Source organism: Callorhinus ursinus, unplaced genomic scaffold (assembly GCF_003265705.2).
Source record: "Callorhinus ursinus isolate GAN/ISIS: 27379988/994484 unplaced genomic scaffold, GSC_fseal_2.0 scaffold6, whole genome shotgun sequence".
In the NCBI taxonomy this organism is placed as follows: Eukaryota; Metazoa; Chordata; class Mammalia; order Carnivora; family Otariidae; genus Callorhinus; species Callorhinus ursinus.
Window position 1 is genome coordinate 49,940,174 of NW_027397068.1, and position 20,722 is coordinate 49,960,895.

A 20,722-nucleotide genomic window follows, 5' to 3' on the forward strand; every position below is an offset into this window, starting at 1 on the left:
TATTTCTTGAATAATAAGTTCTGTACAGAGTGCTGTATATAGTTTGTCATCCTTTAGAGAAACCCTGAATTACTGAATTAACCTCGAATGCCGAATTACTTATTTTGAACATAGAGAAGAGTAAAACCACAATACTCTTTAACTTAGGACATTAAAATATGCTTGTTACTTTTGAAATCAAAACATTTATTTTATAAGTTTCATTTTGTTGAAAAATATGACGTTTATCACTTCTAGAAGATTGTCCTTTCCATTTTATAGCATGTAATGATTGTGGACATTGTCCTAACAAGTTAAAAACCCTGTTGAACCTGTGTTAATTTAAGAAAAGTGAAATACAGTGAGAAAAAGTTATATTTGAACATGACAATGAATTACACTGATAATCATTTGGAATGAGGATTTTTATAAGTTTTAGAAAATAGTAAGATCTTTCATTGATGAGTATCTTTGCAGGAATGCCTTGCACGTATTTAACTAAAACCAAAGTTGCCTGCCACTAATAAAATACATGGTATATTTAATTGAAAGTGCAGAAGCAAAACCAAGACAAAAGAAAATGGAATACATTTCAAATATGTTTGAACCTTTATTGAAAATGACTTGCATTTTTCAAGCTTTGTAATTAAGACAGTGTTTCCATTGTACTAGTTACCTGTTTTATAAATATTAAGATATTTATTTGTATTCTGTCTTTTCAATTAACTAATCATATATGGAATGTCCCTTTCACTTCTCTTAGTTTTCTGCCCCTGGAAGAACAAATTATTTATTATTACCTAATGTTATTTTTTTCTTTACAAAATCAAACCAAATTAACTTTGCATTTTACTTGGAGCCAAGAGATGTTTGTTGATGTCCACCTAATGTGAGAATAATTTACTTTTTGTAGCAACATAATCAAATTTCCCTCTTTTCCTTTTTGTTCTTAACTGCATATGAAAAATAAATTAGCATTAATGTGCAGTTTTTCCCCAAATCCATTTGTTGAGTTAGTACTTTAAAATCCGTGCATGTTAGTACATTGAACACATCTTGACATTTATGCTTCTCTTTATATACTTTCTACGGATGCCTTTTCTCGGTAAAATGGAACTTCTTTGTCTGTGTTTGACTACATTCAGACCTTTAAAGTTTTAATGAGAGATGTTTCCAGGATGGTGAATGCAACCACAAACTCTTTGTCTCCCTTTATTTCCTTCTCTTTTTGACCACCTGAAACTCTCAAATTGAGGCGATTATAATCAACATCAATATGAAGTTGGGATCCAAAGTAACAGAACTAATCCTCATGTCTGGCTTCTAGACTAGTTTTTTAGACCCAGCTCTCGTTCTCCTCCTTTCTCCTCAATTCACAAGTAAAATATGTAATTTTTTTACATCTATTTTACAATTGTTTATAGATTTAGACACAGGTAAATAGGAAGGTAGCCAGCATTAGAATTTGGAAGTTTCAAGAGACTGTCCCTTGTATTAGTGTTGCTGAAGGCTTTGGGCTGTGCTTTTTTGTCAGAAGTTGAACGTGGGCATTACATCAGAGAGCTTTCCATCCACTTAGGTCACACTCTGGATCATCTTCTTACAGATAAAAGGAATTCTTGATTAGTTAGTGCTTCCTGAGAGGCAGTATGGTTTAGAATTTAGATTCTGAAACCACACCACCTGGTCTCAAATTCTAGTTCTTACTAGCTGTGTGACTATAGACAAGTCATTTAGCTACTTTGTGCTTCAGTTTTGTTATCTGAGGAATTAAGATGATAATATTATCTACCTCATATGATTGTCATGAGGGAGAAATGAGCTCTTGATAAATAGTTTTGTAATACTAAATAATTTTTTTAAGATTTTATTTATTTATTTGACAGAGACAGCTAAAGAGGGAACGCAAGCAGAGGGAGTGAGAGAGGGAGAAGCAGGCTTCCCGCAGAGCAGAGAGCCCGATGTGGGGCTTGATCCCAGGACCCTGGGATCATGACCTGAGCCAAAGGCAGACGCTTAACCCACTAAGCCACCCAGGTGCCCCATTAGTAAATAATTTTCTAGTGGGAAATATAATTAGTAGTCAGGTATAACTATAAACGGACTACTATGTAAATTTTACTACCATAAAGTTTTAACCACCAATTCATTATTTATCATTATACAAATAACTAAACCTATTCCTCAGATTATTGTTGCTATTGAAAAATAGGGTAACCTTAAACTTCCCTTTTGCTAGGATAAGTAATCCAAATTTCTTCACTTCTGCTTTCCAAACTTTACAGTTCTCCTCTGAATCTTTGGGCAAATCTTCATGACATTATTCAGTCATGGATGCTAACTTAACCCCAGGGCTCACTGAGGCGGGGCGGGGGGGGGGGGTCCAGTCAATTCTGTTTCTGTGGAAAGAGAGCATAATCATTACTGCATGTTTCTCCATCAGTTAATTGCCTTTCTAACAGAGTAACATTGCTGACTTGCTTGGTTGATGGGGACACTCTGACCCCACTATTCTTTTTGCCATGTTTGCTCATGGTTGGCTAGTCTTCAGCTTTCTTCTTTATAGTTTTCTGCTTGCCTCTGAGTTATTTAACTGTATAATTCCGTTTTATGACCAGGAAACATAAGAGGTGTTAAGTAGAAAATAATTTAGTTGATCCCCTTGCTGCTGTGATGTATGTAGCAGAGCTTTGCCCACAAAGGGAAAATATGGTGTGACAAAAACAAGTCGAGGCTTTTTCACAGCCCTCCTCCCCCACTCACTGCATCTAATAATGACAGTGATGAGGTGTGCCTGCTGACATCGTTCCCAAGTGAGGATTTTGGCAAAATAGACGACTTCAGAGTAATAATAACATTTTAAAGAGTTTTCAGAAGATGTACTCACTGCTGTAGAAATGATCTCTTTCTCTCTGCTTATCTCTGTAATGCATTAAAAATTGTTTTACCATTAAAATAAAAACCCCACCATCTTACGACTGTTTAGTGTATTTAAGAGCAGAAACTTATTTAGAGTGCCTCATTTTGCACCCATCTCAGGAATAGGCCCATGGTCTCTGTATTTCCATATGCCTCCATTGTGCTCTTAGGCAATTAATCATTTTTTTTTTAATGTCTCCTTGGGAAGAATAAAATACAAGCTAGTAAATCTCTGTTATAATTTGGATTAAATGGGCTGAAGACCAACTGTGATTCATTTTTTCTGTCTTTTGACTCTAATGTCAGGGGGTGCTTAGGTGAGTTACAAATGCAAATATGTGTACTCCTGCTTCCCTTTATAAGGTTGACTGCCTTTAAAACCCAGATCTGAGAGAACTAGCTTAGTCAGAGGATTTTTATACTGAATCCTCTACAAATGCATGTCCACTTTCTAGAAGCTAAATTAACAAAACTTTCCTCATCGACTTCTCAAGTTTTCTCTTTTGCATGCCCATGGTAGTTGGAAAAGCCACTAGTGGAACAATCAGCGTCTTTGATAAAAATTTAGAAATAAAACTCACATGTACTTATTCTTCTACATAGTGTCTCTCCTTGCAGTCAAAACAGAGCCTTTGAACAGCAGTGAAGCGGCAACCACCACTGGAGATGGAGCCCTTGACACTTTTACTGGGTCAGGTAAAGCCTTAAGCTCACGCGTTGCTACGTACACATTGGGGTGCTCATCATCTTCCTAGTGAATAAGCAGCGGAGTTTTGAGAATGTGGATTTTTATCGATTTAGCGTTAGATTTAGTTTTTGGAGAACTAATTGTCATAGAAGTATATACTTTTAGAAAAATTATACTTGGAATCGTTTTGCTGGATTTTTCAGTTGACAGCAAAACAGTCCTCTGCCTTTCTTGTTAGGAATAAGCAGGGCTGGCTTCCTTTGGAATTATTTTATACAGTGTTTAATTTAATAATTAGGTTGTAATCGTTGGCTTTGTTCCCTTGACTTGTCCATTTAAATGGCGTAAAAAACTCCCTTTCCCAACATTCAAGATGTAAAACTATCCATTTGATTCCTTCTAAATAACCTTGTTTCCTCTCTGGGTTTAAAAAAACTCCTCCTGTGTAAGCAGCTGAGTGACAAGTATTAAAGGTTAATGGGCTTTGGGAGGACACATGCTGGTTGCATTAGAACCCAACCTGAGAGCACTACTTTCACCCAGTGCTTCAAAGAGAACAATAGCATGTCTTTAAACAGCAATCCTTTTAAATATAAATACCTGATAACTCCCAGGTGGGCACAAAGGACACGCATTAAGTTGACTTCGTTCAAGATTTTAAGCTACAATATTTTGTTTAGTGTATTATCTGGTGAAAGGATTTTTTTTTTTAACCTGAGAAGGAATTTGAATAGCATAAAGATGAACAGTAAACCTAGAGAAGTTTCTGTGGTAATTACATCGTGGTTTTGTTGGTCTACCTTAACAGCTTACGTTTTATCCATATTCTCACATACGGAGGTTGTATGTGGGTGTGCTTCAGGTATAAAGAGTGGAGGCCTGTCCTTGAGTATAGTATCCTTGTAGCATACATTGCATTTTTATAGATACAGATGAGCCACTCTCATTAGTTCACACTGATTGGGAGCAGTTGCTGTGTATTCACATAAATATTAGTATTTCAGACAGAAAGAGGTAATAATTCTTATTATACTCTGCACTGAGACTCACATGCACTAATCCGTAGGCTTTCTAGCAATTCACTTGCCTCCCAGGAGATAAATAGGTAGCAACTTACTCTAGCAGTCTTTATTGCTCACCTACCATAACTCTGGTAAACTTTCCACAGAGTGAATGCATGGGAACACATTTTTAGGGAAAGAAATGAAATTACTAAGGAACTGTTGGCATACTTAAATACCATACCACAAGTTCACTGATAGCTAAATGACAACATTGTAGAACAATAGCCGCACAAGGAATTTCAGAGGTTTCTGATCTGATTTAGAGGCAAGAATACAGAGGTGCAGGTAAGTTAAAGGTGTGAAGGCCATACGGTCCAGGCCTCACAGCTGCTCACTGGTATGAATGAGTGCAGAGCAGTGTTCTGATCAGTCTGGGAGTCCCTTCTGTACTACCCCATTGGAAAATATAAGAATGGAAAAAGAAATAGCTGTGAGCTGCCACCCTGTCTAAAATTCACTCACATTATCTTTACAAATAGTTGCCCAGTTTTCTTTTACAAATTATCTAGGGCTGTGCTGTCCCATAGTCACTAGCCATAGGTGGCTATTTAAGTCTCAATTACCTTAAAATTTGGTAAAAGGAAAAATATTTTCTCTAGTCACAACAGTCACATTTCAAGTGTTTAAGAGCTGCCTGTGGTCTTCCAGTGGCTACGGTGTTGAACAACTCAGCTACAGAACATTTCCAGCTCCACGGAAGGTTGTTGGACAGGTTCTTCTGGACAACAATGTTCTAAGTCAGGGATTCCCAACAGCAGCACTATTAAAAATTTGGCTTTTTTTCTTTTTTTGTTTGTAGGGAAGGATCTGTCCTCTGCGTTAGAAGAGGTTTAGCAGCATCCCTACTGTCTATCCCAGAATGACCGTAGCACTCCCCAGTTAGGACAACCCAAAATGTCTCCAGACATTTTAAACGTCCCCTCACAGGCAAAATTCCTACCTGCCCAGCTCCCTTACTTCCCATCGCCTACCCCAATGAGAGTCTCTGATCTAAGGTGACACAGTAATTAGAATAAAACCTTAAAATTGTTTGCATCATGCTCTGAGAATCTGGTAATATTGTATAGAAATTTGTTGTAATTAATTTTCAGGACCTTTTGAAAACAAAGCAGTTTGCTTCCTTTTATTTGCAAAGATGATGGAATATAGTAAGTTGAGTGCTTTGGGGTAATATCTCTTGTTTACTGAAATGACAATGGGGAATGAAAGGAAAATCTCTGAAGTCTGTACATGGTAGTACAGAAACCATACTGGAGATTAGGCTGCCCTGTGTAGGAACAGATTTTACTCTGGTCAGCATAATCTCAAGCCACTTTAGTCAAATTTTGTTGTTTTCAGTTATCTGCAGATTCATTAGTTAGAATAAATATACATTTTAGTTTAGAAGCAAGTTTTGTGTGAACATCTTAGTTTTCTGAGCCAGAGGTTTTGCGTTCTATTTAGAAATTGAACATACAGATAGTAATAGAAATTTTAAATGTTAAAACTTGATACTGTTATGGGTACATTATTTTAATATTGCTTAGATTCCTTCATTAGCAGGAGGAAAATCCTATATATTCAGATTTCCATTCCGATGTATGGGGCTTTTTTCTAAAAAATTTTGCTCTTTGGCCTTTTTTTTTTTTTTTTATAAAAGCTGCTGTGGTGGATGGTTCTTTTCATTATTTGATGTCTCTTTGGAAAAACTTTGTGATTTGCAATCTTGAGAAGACCTGATTACTATAAAGTCTTGAGTGTGCCAAAGTGACGTTTTATAAGTAAGAGACAAAAACACATGGAGTTATGCCTCATTTAACTATATTTTTGCTAAAAAGAGTACTCACTATTGTGAGTTAATGAATCAGACTGAATTTCCTGGGGAATAACATTATTGCTATTATGTAATGTACACTTGGTGCCTGTGATGTGGTAGAAAAAGCGTGTTCTCACTGAAGTGATTTGAACGTTTTGAACATTAAGCTTTTAATAAATCAGTAGAAAATTAATGGTTCATTGGTCAATTGATTTTCAAATTTATATAGCAAATTCACTTAAATTTTGCTTGATCAAAATATTTAGAACATGACACCTCTTGTCATATTCAGTGATTTTCAAAATTGATTCATAATATCCTTGAAAACAAACTTCTGCACGATTGCTATGAAAACTATAATACACTTTACATACTCAGAGCCTGCAGGCCAAAATAGCATTTTAAATACATTAAATTCTATGTGTTTATGAAATGACAGATCACAAGGGTACTTAATAGCATTTGGATATAGAAATATATCATGTTTCATAAAATAGTTAACAACCTAAACCTATTTGTCACTTTTACAACTCTAAAAGTTTAGTTCCAGAATTATTATGAACAACTTAGGAACGACATAGTACTTTGAAGTATAACTGTGATTGATTAGACTAAACTAATTCCAGCACTGCATTGTGTACTACTTTAATCTTTTTGAAAAGTGAATGAACAGCAGATGGCTTAATAAAGACACTCTGTGTGCCTGCCCAGTATGGATTGGCTCTGAAGGGACTGCCTCAATACTTTGGAGTCCGTATATTTGCAGTACATCTGTCTTAGTCAAGGCAGATGGTGAAGGGAAAGAGAAACTTCCAAACTTTTGAATGTATTCCAGTTTGGGGCTGCATGTTAGGACACCATGTTAATAGGACCTGGCTTTCACCTTTAAGTTCTTTTCAAAAAAGTGCTTTCTCTGATAGTTCAAAATGTATTTGTAAATATGATTACTGCTGCATTATGCAATTATGTTTCTTAAGATGTGGTGCCTTACCCCTCTTGTTTTCTATGCATATTCCAGTTAGTACTCAGACATTTTGGACTCTGCATTCTTAACTGTCATCTGATTGGTAGACTTCGAGGCAATATAAAATGATAGCATTTTACAATTTCAAAGTGAAGTTGGAACTTCACATTTTTCCTGAATTTTTATTGTATTTTTAGTAGAATAAATATGGAGGAAGAGCAATATGTTGCTGTCATATTTGGAATTTAAAACATAAAACATAAGGTCTGAAAATTTTAAAAATTTACTTTTATGTCATGAAAGAAATCTTAATGATCTGTAATCAAAGGTGTTTATTCATACTTAATCATACATAAGAATATGCTATTGATGTGAGAAAGCAAAAGAAAGAGAGAAAGGATTTGTGAGAAGATTTCATTTTATGCTGGAAGATTTCATTTTATGCTCTTAGAGCAAACTTGAAGCAGTTCAATTAGAAGAAAATATTGAGGCATCTGTTTCTGTTTAGAAAATGAATTTTTTCTGTTTAGAAAATGAGTGAATTATTAGAAACATCTCTTGAACATGATAATTTCTTCAAACTGGTTTTGTCATTCTAGTGAAACTTATTCATGAAGCAACTTTTTTTTGCACTGGTTTTTGTGTTTTACAGTAATAACAAGTAGTGGCTACAGCCCCAGATCAGCGCATCAATATTCCCCACAGCTATATCCTTCCAAGTAAGTGCTTAGTAGAGTCTTTCAGATTTGTTAGAATAATTTTCCAGAATTATCTTTATTAATCTGTACTCACATAACTTCATATTGAGATACCTTTACGTATATAAATGTGTTCTAGATAGTTGAATAGATGGATGCTTGTATAAATCAGTTGGGTGGATTAGACATACGGATAAATGTCCTTTACAAATCTAGAAATAGAGATATACTCATGTTTGTCCAGACGGTTCCTTTAATTCTGGGTCTTTGTATACCTTGAGGAAAGCATCAAGCTCAAACCGGAAAACACTGATTTCTTAATGGAAAGTCAAAAATGCTGACTAGCTTAAAGAAAATCCAAAAAGATTATATTTTATTCAAATGTTAACCCTTCATAATTTGTTTCATATTACATTATTTTCATTGGATTTCAAATTCTCAGAAACATATTTTTGAATAATGTGCTCTATCGTTTTTACAACAAATGAAGTCAACTTATTGAAGACAGTGGTAGAAATTTCAAATTTAACAATATTAGGTACATATCTGAATTTGGTTACAATCAGCCAGATGTGTTAAGATTTTGGAACCATGATTCACACACATTTAAATGTTAATCTCTGCAGCAGCTACAGTCTCTGCCCTTAAGTACAGACTGGTGTTTGGATATCCATTCAGGAACATTCTGTAAAATGTGGCATGATAAAGGGAGTGGCATTCCATTTCTTTTCAGGAAGCAGCTGCCTGCCTTTTTCCTTTCTTTTCTTTTTTTAAATGTCCCGTTGTTGGTAGGGCTTTCCATGACTCTTGTATCCATTGTAGAGCAGTAGGTCACTCGTAAGTGACTGCAAGTATGCTCATGAGCATGCTAACTGGTCTGGGCCCCCCTGCCCTGCCCTGCACACTATTTCAGAGGTAAACAGGTACTATAGACCTGGAAGAGACTTTAGATACAATATCTGATCCAAATTTCTCATTTTACAGGTGAGGTGTAAGTCTTTAGGGAGTTTAAACCACTTGTCCCAAGTCACTAGACTGATCTGTAGCTCGGACGTTTGGGCCCTTGTCCTTTCCCTATTGTTAGAATTGTGTTGTGGATAAAGAAGAGGATTACTTCCGGGCTATTATAAGGTTTCACTGAATCTAAGCTGTCTGAAATAATGTGCAGTCTTTGTTGCCACAGTAATGCTATTTTTCTGATATTTAGGCCCTATCCACACATTCTTTCTACACCAGCAGCTCAAACAATGTCTGCCTACGCAGGCCAGACTCAGTATTCGGGGATGCAGCAGCCGGCCGTCTACACAGCCTACTCACAGACAGGACAGCCCTACAGCCTGCCCACTTACGGTATCTCACGTCTTCTCTGCTCCTTTGCTTATGAGCGGGTAATCCTGCTGCCTAGTGCTTAGATATTCTAGCATAAGTTACAACTCAGGAGCAAGGTCATTTTACTAATTGAAGGGTCTGCACGTGTGTTTCCCAAACAGATCTGGGCGTGATGTTGCCGGGCATCAAGACGGAGAGTGGACTTTCACAGACTCAGTCCCCGTTACAGAGTGGGTGCCTCAGTTACAGCCCGGGGTTTTCCACCCCACAGCCAGGCCAGACACCTTATTCTTACCAGATGCCAGGTAAGCCACCACACAGGAAGCATGTTACGTGAGGAGGAATTCTCTGGATGAGATTCCTTGGCTTCAGAGTAGGAATATGCCTGCACGAAAATGGTTTTAATTGCTACTGCTCTTCACATCAGGAAAGACAAATAACTAGGGGGAAAAAAAAAACATGGTGAAAAGAATTGAATATACATCAAGAAACATGACCCATACCGAATTTCAGTACTTAAGTTGAGGTTGTGTAAAATTGGCAGGACATTAGGTCCGAGCAGAGTAACCTCTGGGCCACGTCAGTCACACGTAGGGCATCTCCTTAAGTGAGGTTCAAAGATTCATAAAAAGTCCCAGTGTTTTCTTGTCTGTATTCCTTAAGTATGTAATGTTGCTCTGATTATATTTAAAATTGAATTAGTACCTTCCTAAGTCTTATTTACCATTGAACTATTTCGGATTTTCTGTTCATTCCTCAAATACCTCTCCTCTATTAATACTCTATTTTTTACTGGAAATATTTATGTAATTTGTACCTCCCCCTGCAAAAATCCTCTGTATCTGAGTATTTACTTTTGCTTCTATGTCTGATCATTATGTAGTAGTTGCAGAAAGAATTTTAGTGACATAGTAAATACATTAAAAGCTTGTTTCTGTCATTTTGTCTATATTGTTAGTCATAAATTTGGGGTTACATGAACATACTTTTTTAATCAACTACTGTTGAAATTTTAGTTCATCGACTAAAATGAAATAATTACCTAGACCTTTTTGGCTGAAATGGCAGGTCTCTCTTTACCTAAACTGTAGGTAGAAATATAGTTGCATAAATGGTAAAGCCACAGTGAGCCACACAGCTTCAGTGAGGAGTATGAAAGCAACCATGAGTATATTTTCATTTATTCCCCCAAATACTTTCATGTTGGATATTCTGGGCCAGGTCAGTTTGCGTTAATTACATAATATCATTGCAATTCAAAACACATTGATAAAACAAATAATCAGCTGTGTCAGTAGTCTTTCATTTTACTTCTCCATAAGTCCATTCTGTAGAATGTATGTTTTGAAAAAATCATCTTTAAATTGATATTTCACTTGTTTTTAATTTAAAAAATAATTTAAAATTTGAATTTAAAAAATAATTAAATTTTTAACCTTGTAGTCAAATTTTAGAAGGCTCTTAAACCCTAGGTGACTGTAGTATGAACAGCTCTTCCTTGAGTCTGAGCCCCACTTCACATCTCTCTTGGCTCTAAGGAAAGGACCTAGGAGGAAAGAAAAGACAGGGTGCCATAAGCATCAATTCTAAGTTGGTTCTCTGTTTCCTAAGTTAACCCATCCACATTCTAACTCAAATGGTTTCTGTGTGCATATGCAGTTGGTATGACCATTTGAAAATTCCAGTATCTTCCTAGGAGTACTCTAATTGGTATGACCATTTGAAAGTTCCAGTAGCTTCCTAGGAGTACTCTGTCTGCATCACATTTTATTCTTTGAAAACCTCTGTTCTTCTAGACATTTAACCTTTAAAGGTTAGCTGCTGTCCTTAAGATGGTTCCCATGTGCTCCTGTTTAGTCCAACAGACATCTATAGCAAAGACTTTAACTGTTGTCACAAGAGGGATAGAGCTAAGCACATTTTTCCTTATAAATCTCTCAACTTCAAATTTCATGTTTTGTTGCCTTAACCAAATTAAAAATATATTTCTTTCGTTGGATTCTGCAAAGTGAAATGTTATTATTATTTTGCAAAGAAATACTTCTTAAATGCAATTTGTTCTTTATTTCTAGGTTCTAGTTTTGCGCCATCATCTACTATTTATGCAAATAATTCAGTCTCCAATTCAACGAATTTTAGCGGTTCACAACAGGTATAGTAGCTTTTTTGTATTTAGGCTTTTTGTATCTGTTTCAGATCTTTGAAGAATAGTTTCAGATTGTCATATAAGTGCATATTCTCCTAGAAAAAGGTTTCTTTATTTAAAATTAAGATGGCATTTCAAGGTGGTAAAAAGTAGCTTTCCAGAATTCTTGGGATCTGTGTTATTCTGGGTATTTTAGGTTTTCTGGTTGCTGAAAGTTTGCCCTTTAAATTTTTAAGCCACGATCTTTTTAATCATTTGGCATAGAACTACAAAATGTATTGCATATTTTCCTATTATTTTAAACTGTACTAAACATAATTTTATTTTTTTGACAAGTTATTATGAACGTTAATTAAGAGATTGAACTACAACCAATAATTGGGTTATGACATTTTTAGTCCAGAATATCTGTTACTAAACCAAATGCCTCTTGGATTTTTTTTCTTCTAGTTCTGTGGTTCATTTTAATAAATGTTTGATTCCTACTTTCCTGACAGCTGTAATTTTTGTTTGTCACTGTGCTTGCCTCTAGCAGTCCTTAGTCCTCCTCCTAATTATGTTTTCTTAGTATTTTTGTGAGTTCTAAAATCTAGTTTGTTGGAATTATGTGTGGAGCAAGAGTGAATGTTACTGACACTTCAGAATCTTCTGTCCTTATTCCCTAGTTCTCAGTCATGTTCAGAGTAGTTGAGATAGAAGGGTAGTTGATTTCCTTAGTGGACAATATACTATTTTACTTTAACACAGTTGTTGGACTTTTATATATTCTAAAATCTAAGTTATCGCATAAGTGTGCTCTTTGGATTTACTGAAGGAATTAGATTAATTGCCTTCTTAATGTTTATTAATGCAACAAAATAAAAAAAGAAATTGTGATTATTAAATAGTGTGGAAAAATAATATTTTTGATAGAATTAAACTGTGTCATTTGGCATTGGTTAGAAAAATGGTTTCTTAAAACATTAAACATTAAAGCTGGGTATGCCTATTTTATATTTAAAAATATTGAGAATTTTTGATAATCCACGTAGCTTCATTTTGCTTATTTTTTATTGATTTAGGAAACATTTATTGAGTACTTACTATCCATTAGACTTTTGACTAGACATTGAAGATTCAAAAATAATGTCATTGTTCTCTGCTGCCTGGAAGGAAGCAATCCTAAAGAAACAGATAAGAAAATAATATGAAAAGAGGGTAGGATATAATGAATATAATAATAGAAATATATACTAGGCAGCATGGTAGGTAGCATAAAGGAAAGACTACTCTGTTCTACTTGGGAGGATTTAAAAAAAGATTCATAAAGGAGAAGAAAGATTTATGGCATAAAACAGATCCAGTACTATCTGAACATTTAAATACAGTGGCTCCAATATAACACATAACCTATATTTTGGACCATGTTTGGAATACCAGTCTATTATTTTAGTTAATACTTACTGAGTAGTTATCAAGTGTTAGGAACTGGTCTGTATGCTAGAGACATGTAAATGGGGACAGGAGTGGATAGGACCTGGTTCCTGCCTCCTGGAGATTACCAGCTGCTGAGAGAGGCAAACAATAAACCAATAAACACATAAGTAAATATAGAATTGGAAAGCATGAGGAGTCAGAACGGAGTCCTATTAAAATATTAATAGAAATCTAATTTTGAGTAAGGAAGATCTTGTGGAAGGCTTCTCTGTGGAAACAACATTCGAGACAAGTCTTCTAAGACTGTGGTGAAGAAGAAGGGCTAGGGTGTTTCGGGCATAGAAAGTAGCGGGTACCAAACCTCTGAGAGGTGAACTCCTTGGTGTGCTAGTGAATTCAAAGAAGGGGAGTTAGTTTGTGCATGAGGGCAGATGGAGAAGCATATTTCTGAAGATAGGCAGGGCCCTGGCTCTCTGTGTTTGTATGTAGGGCTCTGTATGTGTATCTCTCTGTGAGGGATTTCAGTTTTATTCCAAGCCCAGTGGGAAGGATTTCGAGCAGGAGAATAGCATCATACAGTTTATGTTCTAAAAAGATTACTCTGGCTTTAGGCACTTTGGAGAAAACTAAACCTAGAAATGAGACAAATTGGAAAACGAGTCCATTGGCTCCAACAGGAAGTGAAGGTAGCTTGGACCAGGGTGGCAGTAGTGGGATGAAGAGAAGGGGAGATCTCTGAGATAAGTTTGAGTACAAAAAGACGTTTTAGTCACCAAGAGCTAGCAGTCTGGACCTTTCCCCTAAGTCACTTCATCTTCCCGTAAGGACTTTAGCAGCCTCAGGGAGAACTTCAGCACACAGATGTTGGAGTCAGCTTCTCTGGGTTCCAATTCCAGCTCTGAAACTTGCTAGCTGCCTGACTTCAAGCAGATATATCACTTAACCACATTGTGCCTCCATCCCCCTCAGTGTGAAATGGGGTAATAATACTGCATAGGTGGGTGTGGGGATTAAATGGGTAAATACACTTAAAGCCTTAGAACACTACCTGACACCAAGTAGGTACTGTGCAAATGTTTTACTCTGAGAAAGATATGTTGCTAGGAACTTTGTCCAAATATTGTTGAGAGGTTTTTTTCCTTAGCTTACAGGTGGTGATAGGGAACATCAGATCCTGAAATTAACAGACAAATAGAATTTTAGTTTCCTGCCATACTAGAGTTGGACCAGACAATACAGGGTTTGGGGTACCAACCCCCCCAAAGTCAAAAACCCATGTGTAACCTTTGACTCCTCCAAAACTTAACTAAAATAGCCCACTGTTGACAGGAAGCCTTACTGATAACATAAGAAGCCAATTAACACAAACTTTATGTTATATGTGTTATATATTGTATTCTTATAATACAGTTAGCTAGAAAAAAAGAAAATGTTTTTAAGAAAATCATAAGGAAGAGAAAATACATTTATAGTACTGTTCTATATTTAATGAAAAAAAAATCCACATATCAGTGGACCCATACAATTCAAACCCATGTTGGTCAAGGGTCATCTGTACTTAATCCTTTCTGTTAATACACATATTTGCTTATACCCGTATTTACTTATATAAAGAATTTCCTTCTTTGGAAACCACATCAAATGTGGATCTTTGTTTTCTTAGGAACATGTATCAGGGAATCTTAATTCTGACCAAGGATTTGTCATCACTGATAACAATTTGGGCTAAAACATGCTAGATACATTAAACACCAATTATTCCAACAAATTCTTATTTGTTACCTTAATATGTAAAAGGATTTTGAAGGATTACTTAGATCACTTTAAGGTTCTTAGAAATTTTTAATAAAGGGCAGGTTGGAGGAGTTGATCCAATACTTTCTTTTTTCTTTTTTTTCTCTAGCAAATGAGGCAAACTCAATATTTGAAAACCTCACTAGAGACTTTAAGTCAAGACCTTAGATGACACATAGCCTATAAAAGGCTGAGCAAAAAAACTCTCCAAAAAAAAAAAAAAGCTTCTCTTATTCATTTTCTTCTATTTACTCTTTATTTCATGCATAATTATCAAGAGTAATGTAGAAGGGTAACAGAAATCACATAAACGCCAACTGAGGTCCGTATGGAAACTGAGAAGGGGTAGGCATATCATCTCCTTGTGGTGATATTAGAAGATGTGTAAGAACTGGTGCTTACCCTCTCTTCTCTCCCAGTGCATAAGACCTTATAATGTGCATCCCCGAATAAGTAATCATGGTCAAGTGAGGCAGTTTGAGAATTATGTGCTGGACCTGGTTGGCGAAGCCAGCAGGGTAGTTCGTAACTGTGTGCACTCACTAGGATCACCTCAAAACGGTGGACTCCAAAAACAAATGGAGCCAAATACTAATCTTTCAGTTACCATAGTGATTGCTTTTCTTTGGAGCATACCAGAAGTAATTTCTCCTTCAAGCACACATATGTCTCAATTATTATTTCAGGATTACCCATCCTACACAGCCTTTGGCCAAAACCAGTATGCCCAGTATTACTCAGCATCCACGTATGGAGCATATATGACATCAAATAACACAGCTGATGGCACATCATCCTCGACCTCAACCTATCAGTTGCAGGAATCTCTCCCGGGACTGACTAGCCAACCAGGTACAGATCTTCATCCAGGTGAAATACTTTTATGTTTTGCTGGGTCTAATATATGGCAAAAAAGGATATTTTGGAAACAAGGTTAGAAGTTCTCATCTAATTATGCTGATGTTTAATCTGTGCCAGTACCACTGTATAGGATGAGGCTTTGCTTCTGGCGTTTCAGAAAACCCTTCTTTTAGATGTGGATGGTTGAGAGATTTTGATTTCAAAAGGCAGTATATATATACATATATTTATGTATGTATATATGTGTGTGTGTCTGTGTGTGTGCATATATATATCTATACATGAACGTGGATATAAAAAGGTCAGTGGACCTTTTGCCTGACTAATCATTTCTTTTGTAAAGATCATGACAATATGGAAAAGCTACAGTAAGATTATCTTCTTTGGGTGTAACTGATAACATTTCCTTTAAGCTTGAGAGACTGTGTAGCTCCTTCATCTTTGTGAGTCATCAGAAGCTCTTGGCAGTGAACATTTCCTACATTCCTAGGATGTGTAGGATCATTGGTAGGTAGTTTAATATCTTTCTCTGATTAGCACTTACTTAAGATCCGTTGTATTCTTCATTGTCTGAAGCTTATCTGCAGTGCCACTGGACTTGGATTTGCTGACACAGCTGAAGCATTTAAAGTTAAATGCAAAATTAATAAAGATTCATTGTAATCCTATTCAAATTCCAACAGGACTTTTTGAGAAATCATCAAGATGATTCTAAAATTACAAGGAAAGGCAGAGGAACTAGATAAGCGGAAATAATTTTGAAAAATAACAAAGTTTGGGGACTGACATTGCCTGATTTCAAGACTTATTATAAAGTAAAGTTATCAAAAATGTGCGGTATTGACAAAAGGATAGATACATTAAATAATGGAGTAGTGTAGAGAGTCCAGAAATAGACCCATATGCATACACTGGAAAATGGATTTTTGACAAAGGTGCAAAGTCAGTTGGAGGTAAAGGGTTTTTTTTGTTTGTTTTTCAAAAAAAAAAAAAAATGGCACCGGAACAATTGGACATCCATATGCAAAAATAACAATAATAGCACAAACAAACAAAAAAAAATCCCAAAACAGAATCTTGACTTGTAACTCACACCATATACAATATACATAAAAACTAAAACTATAAACCTTCTAAAAGAAAACATGGTGGAAATTTTTGTAGCCTTGGGTTACATAAAGATTTTATAGGTATGACATTAAAAACACAATCTCTAAAAGAAAGGAAATTAGCCTTCATAAAATCAAGAACTTCTGTTCCTTGAAAGACACTGTTACAAGAATAAAAAGACAAGCCACAGATTTGGAGGAAATACTTGCAAAACACATATCTGATAAAGGATTTGTATCCAGCATATATAAAGAACTGTCAAGATTCAATAAGAAAAATGAAATTAAAAATTTTTATAATCACTAACTGGTATGTTCAAACTTATTTTTCTGACTTCAGTTATTTTGCAAGATCCAAACTTATCTTTTTTTGTCCAGCGTTGGAAGGACAAGAAAATGGGAAACACGGTCACAACACTATAAATTCTTTCTAACTGGACCAGTAATTCCAAGAAGATTTAAGGCCATTTGACAATGATTTATGCGTGCCAGATAGGTCCCAGGTACTGCCAAGGTTCCAGTAGTGAATGAACTCTCTGCATACCTTTAGCTTCCATTTGACAAGCAAGACAAATATCAAGCAAATAATTAAAAATGTCTGAGTGTTGAAAAGGGAAAATGCTAGATAATATAAGGAATGTTAGCAAGAAGACTGATTTGAACGTAAAGAGGTGAGAATGAAGCTAACACTTCAAGTAATAGCCAAGATATGCTCAGATCATGAATTGATGAAATAGTGACATCCTTTCTTTTTGGTTCCCTCTTCAGAATAGGGTCTCTAATCTAACTGTGGCTCCAAGGAAAACCTGTCTCTTATTCTACTAGACTTTGTCTTTGGTGCTCCTACATTTCACTTTCTTCCTCTTCATCTTCCCCTTTAGATCCTCCCTTTCATGACCACACAGTCCCCTTGAATTTCTGGTCCCTGTCCCCTTAATGCTCCTGTTTAGTCTTTTCATCTCGCCCCAGCTCTCTCAGCCCTCGTGTCCTGTTGTGTCCTGTGCGGGGCCAGGACTAAGGTAAGGCCAGGGAAGCACGGGGCGCACTATTGAAGGAGACATTCATTCTCAAGGCCCTTCGATTTCACCCTCCTAGTGCCTCACGCACCTTAACCTTGTTTCAGCTTAAATCCCATGTTCTAAATCTGTCCTGATCCTCTTTGAGTCAGTAGTTACATTTCACCAAGAATATTACTTCAAGTTAAAGAATGTGTGGGGTTCCTGGGTGGCTCAGTCGGTTAAGCATCCGACTCTTAGTTTTGGCTCAGATCATGATCTCAGGGTCACGGGATTGAGCCCCATGTCAGTCTCCCCACTCAGCAGAGAGTCTGCTGTAGATTTTCTCTCTCTCCTTCTGCCCCACCCCCCACTCATGCAGCTTGTGCATGCGCACGTGCCCCTCTCTCTCTCTCAAATACATAAATCTAGAAGGAGGGATGGGAGGGAAGGAGGGAAATAAAAGAAATAAGAAAGAGAGAGAAAGAAAGAAAAAGAAAAAGAAAGGAAGAAAGAAGGAAGGAAGAAAAGAAGGGGAAAGAAGAAAGTGTGATTTCAGAATACTTGCTTAATGGATGGTGAAGATGTTTAGATAAGGGGATATCTTAACTGTGAAAGATTTTTCTCAATAGTAAATGCATAGGGAAACAGGGTAGGATGACTGTATTCAAAAAAAAAAAAATCACAGAAGTATTTGATCATCCAAGATACTGGAGACTGAATGATAGGAACAGAACCAGCAGACAGTTTTTGAGTTTACTAGAATAGAACTACCATGAGTGAAAAATATTTGGTTTTCAAATATTATATCCACTGGATAACACTTTGAATTTGCTGTTGATTTTGCTCTAATTTCAGTGTGATCACAAAAGTTTCTCTGCAGGAAAGACACAGATGGAAACTTTCCATTAATTAAAGAATAATAAATATTCAGAATAGCGATTTTGCTTACACTAAAAATACTAAATGCAGGCATGCAGGTGTTCTGAATATGTGACTTTGGATGGGACACATCCATGTGTCACATCCTCATAGTCACTATCAGAATGCAATTTCTTTAGCTTTCCGTTGATTGCTAATGCCAACAACATGGTTTGACATAATTTTCAGGTCTTATCAGACTTTCTGCTGAATTTAAAGAAGAAATCATTTTTACTTGTAACTGTATTATTCTCTTAACCAAAATTATAACAATAACATGTCTGGATTTTTAGGGAATTCTGTGACTCCAGAACTTCAGGCAAGGTAGTATTAAGTTAGATTTTGCCTTTCCAGGTCTGACATTCATGCAAAAAGCCAACAAGTTTATAACTATGGGATTTTTCTTTGTTATTGATGAAATTTGAGGTACTTAGTTCAAGGGTATGAAAAGTATTTCCCAATGACCAGTTCTGCATTTTGGACTGAATACAGAGACTTAACAATTCCATCCACAATTTTTCATAAATCGTTTACTGTTCACAGCTCTCGTTTTTAAAATAGAAACATACTTTATGTTCTATAATAGACAGGTGGGTAGTTCTGGTTTAGATATAAAACTAAAGGAAATGAAAATGGATCTAAATACTCAAAGCTTAGAAGGTGTAGTTATTCATTACCGTACTAATTAAAGGAGAATTATTCAATCACATACAGTTGTTGTGATCCAATACAGTGTTGGCCCAGGAAAAGCCTAGGACAACTGGTAATGACTGATGTTATTTGGAAATTGCAAATAGTATTCAGTTCTTGACTTTACCTTATTAGGCAGTTTGACAGTGTATTTAAAGACACATTAGCATACTGATTAAGAACAGATATTTGAGTTTATATTACCTTTATAAAGATCTCTTTTTGCCTTTAACAAAGATTATCTCAGGTATATTATATTTTTGACTTGCATTCAGAAAGTTTGGTGACTGATTAGCACATAAAGATTAGAGATTTTTGTAGCTCCCCCTCTTTAAATATTTTAAACATCTTGAAAATGAAAAATAATCAGTAATTTGTAACAGTATCATCCTTTACTCTGAGACCTTGGCAAACATTACAATACATTAGCTAATTAAACTTTACAGGTGCTTCAGAAAAGTAAAGGATATAGTAAGATCACTTCACTCTGAAAAGAAGCCAGTTTCTTAGGCAGAACTCAGCAGAATTTCCATAGCTTCATGGCATTTCACACAAGGACAGGAAGGAAGGCAAAGTGTTCATTCATTTAATTGAAGCTATCAAGAGGATTTAAATGGAAAGGACTGACCACATTTAACTTCTCTGCCAATTTGCCTTTTCCCTGCCTAGTGCAATTACTTGAATGAAATTTGGCAGGGACACTGGAATTAACAGCTTTCTCTTTAAAAAAAAAAAAAAGTGTCAACAAATGTTTAATGACCAGTTGAGCTCAAGTTCCTGGTTTTTCCCTTTATCAGAAGAAAGAATAGCACCTTCAAAAGATATAGAGGTCAGACCAGTTCCCCTGGGTGGTTACTATAGGAGCCTAGCTACTATACATGCACTCTTCAGGACCTACTCTTTTACTGTGAAGATCTTTCGGTGAATTCATTGGCCTTTACTCTCACAAGATTGTAAAAAGTCTATATACTCTTTTGATGGGTAGGAACAGATATAAGTTTGACCTCTTTGTAACCCGGAGGATCTGTTGCTGTTTGGGAGAGAAAGGATAACCTAGTGGTTAAAGCAGGAATTCTGGAATCATACCAGCATTCTGCATACAAGCTATTTCATCTTGGTAAGTTAATTTAAAATCTCACATGCCTCCGGTTTCCCATTATTAAAAGAGGATAATGAAGGACCAAATTCACTGGGTTAAAGTGAAGTTTAACTCAGACATATATATGTAAAGAATGTCGTACAATAAAGAGCTCTGACAAATCAATAAGAAAAAGATAACCCAGTTTTTTTAATGGGCAGAAGATTTAAACAGTTACCTCATTAAAAAAAAAAAAAAAAAGATCCCAAATGGGCA

General features: G+C 35.9%; 1 protein-coding gene across 15 annotated transcripts in view; it reads left to right on the forward strand.

Annotated features, from left to right (window-relative positions):
• The window catches only part of EYA4 (EYA transcriptional coactivator and phosphatase 4), a 270,598-nt gene that overhangs the window by 204,332 nt on the left and 45,544 nt on the right, over positions 1–20,722 (forward strand). For 9 of the 15 annotated variants that reach the window (XR_012378573.1, XM_073893960.1, XM_073893947.1 and 6 more), the window contains 6 exons: positions 3,502–3,594; positions 8,062–8,128; positions 9,315–9,457; positions 9,598–9,741; positions 11,509–11,588; positions 15,479–15,662. Coding sequence is in view for 14 of the 15 variants with exons in the window: in XM_073893960.1 (XP_073750061.1) it covers positions 3,502–3,594; positions 8,062–8,128; positions 9,315–9,457; positions 9,598–9,741; positions 11,509–11,588; positions 15,479–15,662 (711 nt within the window). In the remaining variant the exon portion in view is untranslated. The remainder of the gene's footprint in view (positions 1–3,501; positions 3,595–8,061; positions 8,129–9,314; positions 9,458–9,597; positions 9,742–11,508; positions 11,589–15,478; positions 15,663–20,722) is intronic. The other 6 variants (XM_073893950.1, XM_073893949.1, XM_073893951.1 and 3 more) reach the window with 3 other exon arrangements.